Source organism: Siniperca chuatsi, linkage group LG4 (assembly GCF_020085105.1).
Source record: "Siniperca chuatsi isolate FFG_IHB_CAS linkage group LG4, ASM2008510v1, whole genome shotgun sequence".
Classification (NCBI taxonomy): Eukaryota; Metazoa; Chordata; class Actinopteri; order Centrarchiformes; family Sinipercidae; genus Siniperca; species Siniperca chuatsi.
Window position 1 is genome coordinate 15,170,931 of NC_058045.1, and position 16,235 is coordinate 15,187,165.

Sequence of the window (16,235 nt, forward strand, 5' to 3'; positions counted from 1 at the left end):
ATGAGCTTAGAGTGTACAGGAACAGAAACAGAGTTGGTAAGGTCTGTGACCTTCCCTGCAGCTGACCTCCAGACAGGTAATGAGGTCAACGTACGGAGATAGATAGCTAGTGTGTGTGTCGGGGTGGGGGTGCACTTGTGTAAATGTACACCTGGCCAATACTTTATTTCTCATTCTTATTAAGTTATATACACTTTCAGGAACAGTCTTATGTGTTGTCAAGCACCTACAAAAAATGAAAATTTCTTTATATGATGAGAGGATATTAATTCCATGACAATGATAAAAACCTACATTCTTCTCCTGTTATCTGGTGTGGGATTTGAGAGGTTTTTTTGTTGTAAACAGCTGCCTGCTGCAGCTAAAAATGCCACTGATGAGAGAGTGAGATGTTGCAGGCCAGAAAACCAAAGCACTGAGTTAAAAGACACTAAAACATTCAGTAGAACAGAGGGGAACTGCAGAACCGCATGAAAGTGCTTTCTGGGTGACACCTGTTGTGTTTAAAGAGACATGTACTTGATGTGGACTTTCATACTATGGACTGTCTCTCAAAAATGTGAATTTGAGTTAAGGTGACATAATGTGACTTTTGGTTACTACAGTATCTCTTGCAGTGTTTGTGTTTTGTAAGAGAAACTTTTTGTTGCACTTAATAACTTCACGTGACTGGTAAGGCTTTAAATGGGTTGGGTAATTTAAGTTTGGTGACAGGACTAAACATTTACTGATTATTGTTGTTTTTACAGACATTTATGCACTTGATATGGACTTCTCATATTGTGGACTGTCTCTGACGCTACACTCCCTCGCCAGTAGGTGTCTGTAAGACTGTGAATAGTACATAGAGACTGCAGTAAGGATGTACGGGGAAGAAGGGTGTAACAGGTAGAGTGAGTCCAGTATGCTAAGCCATGTACACTATCAATGTTTGCTGTTGCTGAAGTTGAAGTTGTCAACAGTTCACTCGTCTCATAACAACATCTTTCACAAAAAAGTAGTCATGTCATCCATCGGTAATATAAAAATATTGATTATAGCTGCTTTAAAGTAAAAGACAACTTTAATGTTTTTGAGGTTTGTAATTCTACATACCAATAGGTATTTTAAGGCATATGAATTCTACATTTCGCTATTTCCTTTTGTTCCTGACTTCCTGAGAAAGCTGAACCGAAAAGCAAAAACAAAAAACATAATTCAAATGGCAACACATGTTTGTGCAGTACAGTAGTGATTTGACAAGCTATGGTTAAACTCAACTTAATGCCAATCACTTTTTAAGACAAAGCAGGGGCAGCAAAAGAAAAAGATTTTTGGGGGGCTTTAAACCACAGTTTGACTGGATGCTGAATCATTGACTTGCAGCAGACTTGTAACAAAGTTTCCCTCTCCTCTGATCTGCAGTTTGAATTGACTTTCAGCCAGCCAAGGAGGTGAGGGTGAATGTCTGCCTTTATGCAGCTTAACTCCCAACCCTTACAGTAGCAGGGACAAGGTGACTTACAGGTAATCTATAAGAATAAGGAGCCAGGCAGGCGCCCAGGGCTTTTATTAGATCTCCGATACTCCCCGGCCCCAACCCCAGTCCCAGCCTCGGCCCCAGATTGGCACTCGCTGGCTCCACCTAGAGAAGGGCTACGTCGCAAATTACTCCAGACAGCCACTATGACATCCACCTAAAAACTACCTTTCCTTTAACAGGGGGGCCGGGGTGGTGGAGGATAGAAGATGTCAGTGTCTCCTCGCATTCACCCGTGGAGAAAGTGAGAGAGATCGAGGCAGAGAAAGAGTACAGAGATCTGTCTGAGCTTAAGGAGTTTTCTAACAGTACATTGACCTTGAGTGCTTGCCATTGATTTCCAGTAACGCCTCCCAAACAGCGTTGCGAACCCCGCCGAGCACTGCGGGACCCTGATTGGGAACAGATTTCCCAAATTCCGATAGCGTGCCACCTGCCCAGGATGATGGATAGTCCTCCTGTATCCCATCAATCCTCACCTGCTGCTGAGGAGGTGACACCTGGGCCAGATTTATCATCATATACGACACCCAGCCAAGCAGCCAATCAGAGAGTGGCATACTAAACTGAGGCCCCTCCCCCCTGGAGGGCTCCATTATGTTTGGAAACAGATTTATTCCTGTGATGTGACAAGAGGAGGGGAGATGAGGAGGGACAGGAAGAAGAGAGAAGGGAAGGGAAGATGCAGATGACTCCCTGCAATAAACAGAGGGTTAAACTACATGACGCTTTAAAGGAGTATTACAGCTATTAAGCATTGCACTTCCATAAAGTTGGGGGAATCACAAGAGACATATTAAAAAAATAATGGTCAAACTCAAGCAGCAGAGGCCAAGATATCCTGACTTTGACTGAATGATTTGCAAATATGTTCAGTGCAACATTTTGCGACTTACTAGATAAGTTAAAAGTTTCCTAATTATGTTGATGATGAATGTAATGGCATTACGTTCCTTTCAAATGTATTTGCTATTGCAAATGAATAGTACACAAATGTAATTTCTAGGAGACAGGGTTGCCGTAATGACATTGTCAGGGTTATTTTTTCAAACTTTGGAAAGCTTCCTCCAGAGCCACAGAAGATAGCACCTGTTTTTACAGGAAGTGTTGTGTTCGACATGAGTAAACTGATCTTCATGTGTAAAATTCGTGGAATGCCCCTTCAAAGATATATATAGCGGATTGTAAACTGTGTTTGGAAGTGTTTTTCCATAATTGCGGAACACTGGCAAAAGTTATAAAAAATCTTTGCAAACTTTCAGGAAGATTCACTGACATATTTCAAACTAGCCTTTATGATTATTTTTATTTATTTTTTATTTTATTTTTATTGTCATGCATACATAATGTTCCCAGCCCAAATAGACACCATTATTTAGAAAAAGAGACCAGAAACCAGAGTAGCAACATAAACATAAATATAAATATGTTTTAAAAAATTTTTGTCTGTATCACTATCATAGTCAGTGTGTTCATATGATTCACAATATAGAGCATATTACATGATGAATTGATCTAATTCAATCTCTCAGAAATGATCATGGAAGCAGAAGAGGCGATCACAGGACCATGAATGCGCTAATCTAATTAATATCCTCCTGTTCCTGCCACTGATTTTACGACTTGTTAAAAACCTTCTGCTGCTTTTATGGCTATTAGAAGCCAAGTGTGAGCTATCTTCTACTCTATTTTCTCTCTCCACTAGTGGTTGGCCACCCTAAAAATTAAGAGCCTCTAGGGAGCATAGGGTTCAACAGACTCAGAGGCCAACTACCTCTGGATCATTGCGACAAGCGTCTGAAAAACAATCCAGAATTAAACCTGACAGTTGTGATAATGGTCTTGTATTGCTAGCTATTTTCATTTCTACAATTAACTTACCATCTCCCTTCCCCCAAAACCCTTTCCTTGCCCTCTCACGCTCTACAAACCCCCTCCTCCTTTTCCATCCTTCCCTCCCTTTCACTTGGCAGCGCTACAGCGGTTTCTCCAAGGCTCACCAGGCACAGTGCTTTAGCCGTGTGTAATCCTGCCAACCCTATTTCATTAGCCACGCGGACTAAAGAGCTTAACGACACAGCCCCATCGCAGTAGAGGGAGAGAGAGAGAGAAAAAAACACAACACAAATTCCACAGAATACATGGCTGCTCAGCCAGTATTTACGCTTTCTCCCTCTCTTTCCTCACGCCTTGCCATACCTCTCTCTCTGCCTCTCCATCTCCATCTTGCAAAGGAGCCCAGAATGGATTAGAGATGGCATCAATGGGATGAGAGGTATTACCAATCGATTTGGAGGGAGCGTGGCATTGTTCTTCTGAGTGGAAAACTTTGGATCTGGCCAGTGTGCCAATGCCAAATGTAGCTGATTTGGAGATGAAGTTGTGTGGAGGAGTGACTCTCACTCTCTGTCTCTATTGCTCTCTCCTGTCTCATTTCCTCCAAAACTACTGCATGCATTTAATCACTTAAGTCATTGAGGACCGTCTGTATTGTCTTGGAGAAACATGTCGGGTTTAAGAGGCTGTAAAGTAGCTTTGTACTGATCTGGGGAGAAAGGAGGATAAACAAGCAGATTGGAAGAAACCTGATCAGTGTTAATGGTGATGGTTTAGGCTTTCGTCTTTCACTGATGCCTTCTGCCTGACAGCCAAAAACACCATTCGACTGATTAGACAGCGCTACTGAAACAGAAAGACAGGAGCTACAGACTAACCATGCCCATAGTTTCCATTCCTCTTCTATAGCCTGATAAAAAAAATCACAATTTAATTCTGTGCTGACAGATCCTACATAAACTTTATTTATTTAACGTATAAACGCTTGTAAAATCATGGTTCCACCCCCCACCCTGGGTTGTTTGTGTTGAAATGGCAGGGTCTGAACCAGAACCAGAAACTGTTGATCATTTACTTGATATTAGTGGAAGAGTGGTAGGAGTGACAGGGGCCCAAGAATGTAGGGGGGGCCTGGGCAGGTTGTCAGCTAAGGGCACAAGGTGTGGGGGACAGGGGAAGAGGCTGCTGCCATATTTCTTCATGAGGGCGACAGTGACAGAGGGGCGACAAAACGAATGGGATGTCAAAAGAAATGAGAACAAATAGTTCCCATGTTCCATGGAAAGAAGACCCTTCAAGCATCAAGGGGCGGTTCGTTTGGAGGCAGAAACCAAGACCAAGTCTGCGGCTAGCATGACTGCTAACTACTGTGAACCTTGAGTCTCTGTAGAGGCCAACATAATATGTTGATGATCACCACTAATAAGGGAGGTAGTAGTGCATAAAAAGGTTGGTAAACTGTGACATCATAAGTGATCATCATGAGGAGTTTTTTTCAGGAAAAAAACATTTTTCTTAAGTAATATGCATCGGTTTGACATAGCTCACTAATGTTAAAACATAATTGAAACATAATTAAAGGCTTCACAGGTGTTTTAACTTATTTTGCCTAATTAGACTCCATCTCATGGCGCAGTCACACCGAAATTCACTTCCCATTCATTTCTATATGGAACAGGGCGAGACACATTCGCTTCTGGTTGCGAATTAACCCGTCTCCTTGAGTTAAATCTGACTGAACTTTGATGTGTGAAATCGCAGGGCTCTCCAATGTCCAGCCAGTTTGAGGGAGGGGGTGGAATTGACTTCTCATTCAGGAAATATTGTTTACATATATGAGTATATATATATATATATAATATAACTGCACGGCGAAATGATACAAGCAGCAGAGAAGAAGGATGCTGTTTGTCTGTGAGTAACAAAACACTGGCAGAGGTTAATGACCGTAAAATATTTGATGAAATGCTGTATAATTTACAACTTTGTGGACTGCTGTTGTTACAGTATGGGGCCAGGTGAATGTTGGTCTGACTGCAGCAGGATGGTTGGAGATGCCCGACGAGGAAACACAACAACAAGCTGCAGTCTGAGGAACTTTGAAAGCTAGCGAGCAGTCAGTGCAGCTAGCTATGTCATTATCATGTCGGTTGATCATTTTTGCCGTCTTTGTAAGGAAAATTTGTGCATCTGGCGAGTCAGGTTATAGTAAAACAGCATCTACGCTAACCTCTTTAGCAGCAGCCATTGTTGTTTTTTAAAGAAAAGTCGCTTCTCGCTGTCATCACACCTAAACCACGCCCGTAGCTGCAAGTAGTTCCTCATAGGACACTGATTGGTCCGAACCACTGTGGGTTGGCCACAAGCACATAACTTGAACCCTGGCAACATGGATTCTCACGTGGTCTTGTGATTTTGCGAATCCAGCTGCCTCGAAAAGTAAATCATTTCCAGCATAGCTTCGTCCATTGGTTCTCAAACATTTTCTGTCATGCCCACCTTCAGAAGCCGAAAAAAGTTTCTGCCCCCCCAACCACACGTAATGGATTGAATTTTTGTACATCATTAACAATATTGGGGAGCACCAAATAAAAAAGGAGCCAAGTTGAGTTTGATTAAAATAAAAGAAATTATTCAAGTCAGCACGATAGCATCAGCAAACTCTTGTTTTTTATTTCCCTACATAAATCATGTTCATTCAACTTAGTTCCACTCCATAGAGTTGAGCAGAGGTTTATAATCCAGAATAAGTGGAAATACCTGTGTGAAAAGTTTTCATAGGGACTGTTTCTTTGGTAAAATGTAGTTCCAATGAAAACCAAAACTATTTGCACGGCTTGATACCTAGGATGAGTGTAAAGTTGCTGTTGTTTTTCTTTTTGTAATTTGGGTCAACCAAAGCTTTTAAGTATCTGCCAGTAAATTTAAAGCGATCTAGTTTGTGTTTACTGTCAGTACAACAAATTGCCCTTTGAATATAACATTACTTTGTTGTATGATTGCTCAATTTTCTCTTTATCTCCATCTCTTTCTCTCCACATTCTGTGTCTGTCTTTTGGTATACTGTAGCTTCTCCCAGCCATGTTTTTTTTTCCTTTAATGCCCCCTCCCCGTCTGCCCCTCTCCACTTCTTTTTCTGTCTCATCATTAGTGGCTATCCCATGTTGAGGGGAGAGTAATCTGAACTACGTGTCCCAAGGGCCCATTCCTTTACTTCCGGCTGTAGGAATAAGTGGCCTATTGATTAGTTATCAGACTGTAATTGGGCTACGATCTCCCTCGCCCTCAGATATCCCCCAGATATATGACACTCCTGACAGCCTGAGAGGTGGGTGAGGAGGCGAGAGTTGAGTGGGGGGGTTCCTCTTGCCTGCCTGCCAACACTTTACTCAACAAAATGTCTTCCTGACCACATAGATGCCAACTGCTGCCCATGTCTCTCTTCCTGCAAAGGGATTTTCAACATCATGCCAGGGAAAGATTATTCAATCTTTTTATACAATCAAATTAAACAGCCAGCGAGAGGTCCAGAAGGATTTTATACTCTGTATTAACTAGGAGCACCCATTTTTGCCATTTTCTCATAGGAATAAACTCCGAAATTGTAATCAGAGTTTTAAAATGAAAACGGTGCGGCTTACCGAGAAAGAAACTTATATAAGCTCAGAGTAAGTACACCATTCGCATATGGATAATTGCCTGTGAGGGATTTCAATACAAATTGAGGCTCAGGAAGCGGATAAGCAACAGGAAGAGTGTCTCTGCTCCTGTGTAAGCATCCAAATCTACTGTGAGTGCGCAAAGAACCATGACTAACTCTTACTAAGTCTGTTTGTGCGTTTTTAGGAAAAGCTTAAAGATACTTTCCCTTCTTCTTCATCTCACTCCCTCTTGCTGTCATAACCTCCTTTTCCCCCCAAAATGATGTGTCGCTCTCAGGGTCTCTTTCTTTTAGTTAGAGTTAGAAATTTATATATCACTCTCCAAATGCTCCCACATTTTCCACTCATCATCACAAGGTGTTAATTGTGAGTGTTTGTGAGCTTGATCAAAGTGTGCAGAGACGAGATGAAGAGGAGAGGTGTCCCGCTGGGTTCTCCAGACAGACACAACATGTCAAACCCTCCATTTAGCAGCCAGATTAACACTTATCCCAGGCCTCCCCCTGCTCCCTCGCTCCTCCCGTCTCTCCCTCAAAACCACATCTGATAAACATCTCATTTCCACACTCAATATTGCCATAATCAAAAATCCACCCATTACATGAAGCCTGTTCATCATCCCCCTTCAATCATCCCCGGTTCGGCAACGATCAACCTCTTTGCCCTCCGTTCTCCTCTCTCGCTCTCCCCCAGAGAAGTAAATATCCCAGTGGAAGTGCATTTGTCTCCTGGTATTAATCTAGTGGAGCTATGAAGGATTGTTGTATGAGGCTGTGGTGTCCTGTGGGCTGTATTGTCTCTGCATCTTCCTCTCTGACAGAGTGCAGAATAACGCAGAGAGATGTGACTTTAGTTTTCCTGCTCCCTACACACTCCTCTGCTTACTGAGAGCTATAGGCAAATGGTTCTTCAATTTGTGGGGAACAGATGAGGGGATTATCGCAGGGAGGTTAAAATGAATATTTACATTATTCTGTAATAATCTTAAATCACACTGCATGCAGAAGTGTTTACATTCTCATCTTTCTTTTGGCTAAATCTCTTGTAAATAGTGTAATAAAAAGTGTAAATAAAAAGGGATGGAAGCTCGTTTGGGGAGACTTTAGAGGTGGTCTGCGGTGGGAGAAGCAACGTGGGTCATGTTGACTGTTGTATCTGTAATGTAGTGCCACCTTTCTATTGTGTGGTAGGGCTGCCCACCTGATCTTTACAGAGACAGTGGCCTCTTCAGCCCCCTGAAAAAACACAAACACTGTGAGAGAGTGTGTGTGTGTGTGTGTGTGTGTGTGTGTGTGTGTGTGTGTGTGTGTGTGTGTGTGTGTGTGTGTGTGTGTGTGTGTGTGTGTGTGTGTCTCTGTACGAGCCTGAGCAGCCTGTAGTCTTCTTGTATGTAGTTCTAGATACAAAGCATATGAACTACACCGTTATTGTGTATGCTATTCTACAAATTGTTTATTAATATCGAGTTACTATGTGAGTTACTTTTTTAAGGATTTATTTTCTTTTCTTTCTATTTTGTGGCTATACTAAGAGTTGCCTTAACTGTTTGACTAAAACCCTTACCTTAATATTTATACAATTAGAATCACCATAAATACTATAGTTATCCTACCATATGCAGTAGTTCGCTTATATACATTTTTTATATTCAGAGTATTTTTTTTATCTTCACATATTTTTTCTGAGGCTTAACACTCATTTTCACACATAAAAAGTACGTACATGCAAACAATTCCAGTGCAAATGAGTTTTTATTTTGTTTTGTTTTTAAGTTGTTCAACCACAACTTCACTTCACAGTTTCATTATTGATTAACCTTTTTACGATGAATCAATTAGTCTGTTAAATGGTGGAAAGATAATGAAAAATGCCAGAAGTTTGTAGAGCTCGAGGAGACATCTTCATATTGTTTGTTTTGTTTGACTAACAATAAGAACCCACAGATATTCAATTTACAACCATATAAAACGGAACAAATCAGAAAATCCTTACCAGTGAATGTTTGGCACTTTGGCTTCATAAATAACTTAAAGGATGACTCAATTATAAACTTGTGGATACATTTTGTGTCAGTTGATGAATCGATTACTCAATTAAATGTTTTTGGCACTACTTATGTTAACTAAATTTAACGCTACTCCTAAACTAGGTTCTTGTTTCATTTGCATTAAAAGAACCTTTTGTAATATATCATAAGAGAATGAAGTCAACCAGAGAACTTCACAGAGGGTGTGTCATTCCTGGTGAGTAAATCTGTGAACTCAAGAAGAGTTTATTAAGAGAGGCCTGCTGTATTTGTATGTATGTGTGTGTGAGATTTTGTATTATAGTTCAAACATGGGATGATGGTGATGTATGACGGCACAGTTCAACTCTGACTAATGGGGAAACTCTTTATGTATATAAGTCACATTAATAACAGCACAGATTGGACACTGTGGACATTAATAACAGTGTAGAGAGTTGCAGAGAGCATATAGCACAGTACATATCCCAGCCACATCAATAACAACTCATAACTTCCAACTGCAACATGAATCATCATGCCACGTGTACACTGGAGGTCACATGCTGTGTTCATGTATACACCTAAAAATAGAAAATCACAGTCATTAGCAATGAAAAGCTAAAATTATCCACGTTTCTCTCTCAGTTAGGTGGACTATTAGAAACCATTAGCTTTGGGGAAAAGTAAATAGCTTGTTTATTTTATTTTGTAAGTGTTGACTTCTTCTGCCTGCACCTCCACATGCTGGGTGATGCATGGTGGGGATCGCTAATGAAGCCAATAATGTAGCAGTGTGTGTCTAATGAGAGAAGATGAGCTCAGGTTCCGTACGATTCACACTTCATTTTAGTGTGCAAACATGATTACATTCCTAAACCTGGACTGTGGAATCCACAATGAAGTACTGCCTTTTGCTGTACCTCACAAAAAACCTGCAACGTCCAATTTCACGTATTTGTGTATTCATAAAGCCCTTGAAAATCATTAACTCCCAGACTGCGCTGACATGTGAACGACCCACATCCCTTCATCATGTTACCCGTTCACGCTAGAAATATCATATTTTAAACTACATGTGCAGTTTTGCTGGGTTTTTAGAGTATAATAGCAGTGTATCCCGTGTTACACAGACACAGAGAGCAGATGAGGCCGCTCAGACGATGCCTGTGATGTCCACCTGCTGTGAGAGACAATAACCAGATGTGAAGAGGAGAGTTTGACACATGCAAGTCTGCTCATTGTGGCCAATTACCAGGTTGAAGCATCCTTCTTGGCAGGCACAGAGCCAGAAAGAGAGTGGCACAGCCTGGTTTTCTAATCAAGAGCATGCAATCATTTGAATCAGAATCTTTCACTGCTCTGGTGTTTTATTCTGCATAATGTTTCCATTTTTAGGCTTTAATGGTGTGATTGACTGTGGTGACTTGGACATTTCTGCCACTGTAGAGTTTAAAAAGCAGAACTAGATCAGAGCAAAAACAACAGAGGAACCTCAGTCCTTTATATCATCATATCACTGGTAAGCATGTCCTGTCTTTCTCTGGGTACACTGTTCCACAATCTCTTTGTGTGTGTGTGTGTGTGTGTGTGTGTGTGTGTGTGTGTGTGTGTGTGTGTGTGTGTGTGTGTGTGTGTGTGTGTGCACGGCAAGGTAATGATCAAACTCACTTGTTGAGGGCCCGTTTCTCCTACATTAACCATGCAAATGTTTTTCAGCTTGTCAAGTCCACACATAAACAGACAGTACAAATTCAGAGCCACTACCTGCTTCCTGAGCAGGCAAATGATTCGAAAAAGGTTGTAAAAGTCTGATTAATGCAGGATTGGAGAACAGGATGGTCAGATAGTTACAGAGAGAGAGAGAGAGAGAGAGAGAGAGAGAGAGAGAGAGAGAGAGAGAGAGAGCGACGAAGCCTGCTCTTTCAGACGTAGCACTTTGCAAATATGGCACTTTGTTTCCGTGATGTGGAAGCTTATTATCTTAATATGCATTCTTTTATTCCCCCTATAAAACACTGGCAGAGGAAAGCGTGGTGCCGTTCTTCATGCTCCTCCTTGTAATAGCTTCTCACAGCTCCTCATTCTATTACAAAAGATACAACAGTTAGTTAAGACCCCACGAAACATTTCATTTTCTGTCCTGCTAATTAAATGTGTCTCAGATGAGCCCACTGAGCCCACTCGTCTTGTTGTCCCCCATTTGGAGTGCCACCAGAGTTTAATATATGGCATTAAACGGGGATTGAGAATGAGTATGAAGCCTACCTCCCATTGGGAGTGTAATGAATGATTATAAGGCATAATCTTGGTAATGCAGAAATCCTTTAGTTTAGTTTCTGTCTTTTTATTTAAGTTACTGTCTGTTAAATATGGTAATGTCTTTAGCTATTTTTGGCACACTTATGATTTTGTATAGTGTGAATGGGATTATAAAATGCATATCTTGCAGATGCATAAAGTGAGCTTTAATGAGGCTTTTTTCTCAACTCTTTCATTCCTCCATTTCCTTTCTTTGTCAGAACATTGTGATAATATTTTATGCAGCATTAGGATCATATCATGGTGTGTAAGTTGCCATACTTGTCTTAAATCAATTGTGTTTTTGAATGTTATTTATTTTACAGACCTCACAAATAGCTCCTGCTTCTACAAATAGATGTAAGCAAAACATTTCTACAATAAAGGTGGATAACAAAGCAAACAACATGCGCATCCTCTGTAAGTGCACAACTTCAGGGAACCCCAGAGGCAAACAAAAGGTTAGCATGCTGAAAATAAAAGTGAGGTGTATTGCAGCGTGGCACATAAGTTATACTGTAACGAGGATGTTTTTAATAGATGTAACAATTAGCAAAGTCACTGTACCAGTAAATCACAGGGAAGTCCGGGAGCACCGGTTATCCTTCTCCCAGGATGCATCAGTGTTCTCCTGGGGTGAACTCTGAAAGGTCAGACAGTGTCTCATTAACACGTACAGTAGATGGGCTCCACATGTAGGGCCCAGACTATTAACACAAAGCTGGTTTGCACATGCAAGGCCGGGGCATTAGCAGTGTTAGAAAAGAGTCACTCTGCCTCAAAGAGTTGGATGTTTTCATTAACAAATCATTTGACTGCATGGTTCTAGGTTCACAAACAGATACAAATATTAGTTTTCCAAGAACAATTTAGTAGTAGACATATTTAATGTTATTAAAGATTGGTTTAGGCATGTCATTCTTACATTAAGTAAACACAGCCTCAATTTTGAGTTAGAGTAAGCTATTCAATCCACTTGGAACATAACTTTTATCCAAAGTGAATTTAGTTAGAGAACAAAATCTCTGATTAGAGCTGATCTGGTTGCTCTCCATATAGGTGTGTGGTATTAATTCTAATATATTTAGATATGTCAAAATAATATAACACTGGTGTGCAAATGCTCTTAACTTTCCTCTGTACTAACACTGTATAAGTGGTCCACCTCCTGCTGTATAAGCTTATTTTATGATATATGCCTAAGTGCAACCCCTGTATAGTGCAGGGAAAAAAATAAGCTCCGATAAAATAAAGACAGTAGTAAACTTCAAAGCAGTGAGCTGCCTAAGTGAAACTCCAAAGGGAGACAGAATGTGGTGCATACAGGACTATTAGCCCTCAGTAACACAGCTGATGCATTGGCTCTGGACTCTGCTTGTTAACCCTTGAGACTCCCAGGCCAATAAATCCAGGTTTAAGAGATCTGGCAAACCCAGAGCTCACACAGCAGCTAGTGTCCACTGCTGCATCAAATATGGACCTGTGTGGGCACATGAACAACTTCAACTGCTCTCTGTTTCTGCTGGTGACTTGTGTGTCAAACAAATTTTGCATATACTATAAGTGAATGATCATTTCAATGATTTTTTAGGGTTATTTTGCCAGTTTTACAGGACTAAATAATGACACGTGGCATACAACAGGATAATTTTTATTTACTCTCTTATGTTTATTCACCTCCCTCAGTTATGACATGATTTTCCTGTCACTAAACGTGATGTCATGATAGTGGTTCAAAGACATACAAATGAATGAATGTTTAAAAAGCAATACCAACTTATATATGAAAAATATGTATTGCTGTTACTCTGAAGTTCTTTTCCTGTATATCTTACCAGTCTGAATTAACACTACTACAACAGCATCAACATATAGTAGAATCAGATGGGACACCTCATCTGTTTAATATTCATTCAAAAGCATCACAGAGACCTCTGTTGTGTGTTCTAATGAATAAAACACAATGTTTATCCTTCATGTTTAACGTTAAGTCCCCATGAACAGTCACAGGGACCAAGAGAATATTTACTTGCATTGGGACACGAGGGAGTCGGATTATCTGCTGGCGGCTTTGTATTTTTCTGAAGCTTCCCCGTGTGACATGTTCCAGGGAGAGTGCTCTTATTTACTCTCCAGTCCTCTGTGTATAGCCCTCCTTATTGTTTGTTCTCATGTGCCACCACTCCTGAGAAATGTGCTCCAGGAGAGAGAGAGAGAGAGAGAGAGAGAGAGAGAGAGAGAGAGAGAGAGAGAGTAAAAACACTGATGCTGTGATCATTACATGTGATTGAGACTATAGACTCCTGAAGGACACAGGTGGAGGTGTTGTAACTTCAGAGTACTCCACCAGAAAAGGGATTTTATGTTAACAAGGACTTGCATGTAATGTGAATACATTACATTACAGTTTTCTCCTTAAAGAAAAATAAATGATTTGTGTACAGATTAAATTATGGGTTTTTTTGTTGTTGTTTTTTTTTTTTTTTTTCAATTTATTTTTGAAACCACCAACAACCATGTCCTTTTTGTCATGAGGAGTCATGGAAGCAAATGTTTGCCCTGTTAAATAATCTTCATATCCAACAGAGAGCAGAAGAGGCACAAGAGGAGAGTGATAAAAAGCAGAAAATCATTTGCACACCAAGAAAATCTGACACATAGAGCCACATTAAGTATTATTTTATACCGAAAGGTGGCGACGTTGGGTTTCCAAACAATGTCATTCAGCCAGACCCAAGCCATGCTCTTTTCAAACACTTTCACCTTCCTCGCACACCGATCCGCTTTGTGTAGTAATCTATTTCTGCGACTTTATGTGGTGTACAGACCAAATGCATTTAATTTCAAAATGTTTGGGTATAGTGACTAAAACGGATGTGTTGTCCGAGACGAGTTTTGAGATCAGTTTGACTCCTAATTATAAAACTGCCTATATAATGAATGAAATGCACCTGCGCAAAGTCTTGCTACACACTAAATGACAGCAGGATTAAGAAAGCCTGACCAATGATCAGACAATGCTGAAACAAACTATATTGTTAAAAAATATGACTCCAAAATTAAATTTAAATTGATTTTATATGATTATTACGATGATAGAAAAACCTTAAATATGTGTTAAAAATATAAAGACAAGAAACAAGAAAAGTATTTATATTTACCAACATATTTACCGTTCTCTTAATCCTGAATATTAAATCTCGTGTGTCAATCTGATGACGGTTTGGACAGTTCAGAAAACTTTGGTTTCTATTCTATTATGCTAATTACATCCCCAGGCTTGGCACCTCATTGGCTGAGTCCCAGTCAATTTCATATTTAAGTTCTGACGTCAGAGCGCCTATAAAACTAAGCAATGCTTTTTAACTCGTCGGCTGACTGATCCCTTAGAAAAAAAATCTATCAATCCTTGGGTGGAGGATTTTTTTTTCCCCAGTCTCCACAAAGCAACTATTTGCCCGGGACACGTACGTGAACCTCCTCAATTTGGCGCACTAATCCTAAAAGGAGCCATGAAGTGTTAAATGGTAGAAACAGAGAGAGCGGCGCTCAGACACCCGCACGCTGGGAGAGAGGGAGGAAACAGCGCTGCTCCAATGCGTCTGTGCAACACAGACTGAAGAAAAAAAAAACTTATCGACTCACAAAACCAAAACCTGCGCTGCGCAATTAGTGCGAGGAAATCCACTTTTTCCTCCGGTTTTGAAGAAAATAAATAAAGAAATCAAGCTGGCTCAGTGCGTGTCTCAGCAGCCTACTTTGACAGGTGCTCCTCACCCCCTTTGGAGGACTGTCAACAGCAAGAGGATGGCATCAGAGCTGGCAATGAGCAACTCCGACCTGCCCACCAGTCCCCTGGCCATGGAATATGTTAATGACTTCGATCTGATGAAGTTTGAAGTGAAAAAGGAGCCGGTGGAGCCCGATCGCAGCATCAGCCAGTGCAGCCGCCTGGTCGCCGGGGGATCCCTATCTTCCACCCCGATGAGCACGCCTTGCAGCTCTGTTCCCCCCTCTCCAAGCTTCTCGGCGCCCAGTCCGGGATCAGGGAGCGAACAGAAGGGGCACTTGGAGGATTTCTACTGGATGACCGGGTACCAACAGCAGTTGAACCCCGAGGCTCTGGGCTTTAGCCCGGAGGACGCCGTAGAGGCGCTGATCAGCAGCAGTCACCAGCTCCAGACCTTCGATGGCTATGCCAGAGGGCAGCAGTTCGGCGGCGCAGCCGGGCCAGGAGGCGCCATGGCCGGGGAGGAGATGGGATCAGCGGCCGCCGTGGTGTCCGCGGTTATCGCTGCAGCCGCAGCTCAGAACGGGAATCCCCACCACCACCACCATCATCACCACCACCACCACACAGGGGCACACCACCCCTCCTCCGGGTCTCAGTCCGGCGGCGTCGCGGGGGGAAACCACCAGCACATGCGCTTGGATGATCGGTTCTCGGACGAGCAGCTGGTCACCATGTCGGTGCGGGAATTGAACCGGCAGCTCCGAGGGGTCAGCAAGGAAGAGGTGATCCGTCTGAAACAGAAGAGGAGGACGCTAAAGAACAGAGGCTATGCCCAGTCCTGCCGGTACAAGCGGGTCCAGCAGCGGCACGTCCTGGAGGGAGAGAAGACGCAACTCATCCAGCAGGTGGACCACCTCAAGCAGGAGATCTCCCGGCTGGCCAGGGAGAGGGACGCCTACAAGGAGAAATACGAGAAGCTGATCAGCACCGGCTTCCGAGAAAACGGAGGATCCAGCAGCGACAACAACCCCTCATCCCCGGAGTTTTTCATGTGAGTTTCGGCGTTGAAAAGTTTTAATAACCGACTCTCACAAAAAGAAACTTTTTGATTTGCGCGCAGCTAAAAATAGGGTGTGCGTTCTTGTGTTGAAGTTGTTTTGTTAAACTTACGTTAGTTAA

The 16,235-nt window shown here is 41.7% G+C and overlaps 1 protein-coding gene across 3 annotated transcripts in view; it reads left to right on the plus strand.

Moving 5' to 3' along the window:
• Positions 1-14,511: 14,511 nt before the first annotated feature.
• The window catches only part of LOC122874702 (transcription factor Maf-like), a 53,659-nt gene continuing 51,935 nt past the window's right edge, over positions 14,512-16,235 (plus strand). For 2 of the 3 annotated variants that reach the window (XM_044192925.1, XM_044192924.1), the window contains exon 1: positions 14,512-16,107. In XM_044192925.1, the coding sequence (XP_044048860.1) occupies positions 15,131-16,107 (977 nt within the window). In that variant the 5' untranslated portion in view covers positions 14,512-15,130. The remainder of the gene's footprint in view (positions 16,108-16,235) is intronic. The other variant, XM_044192923.1, reaches the window with a different exon arrangement.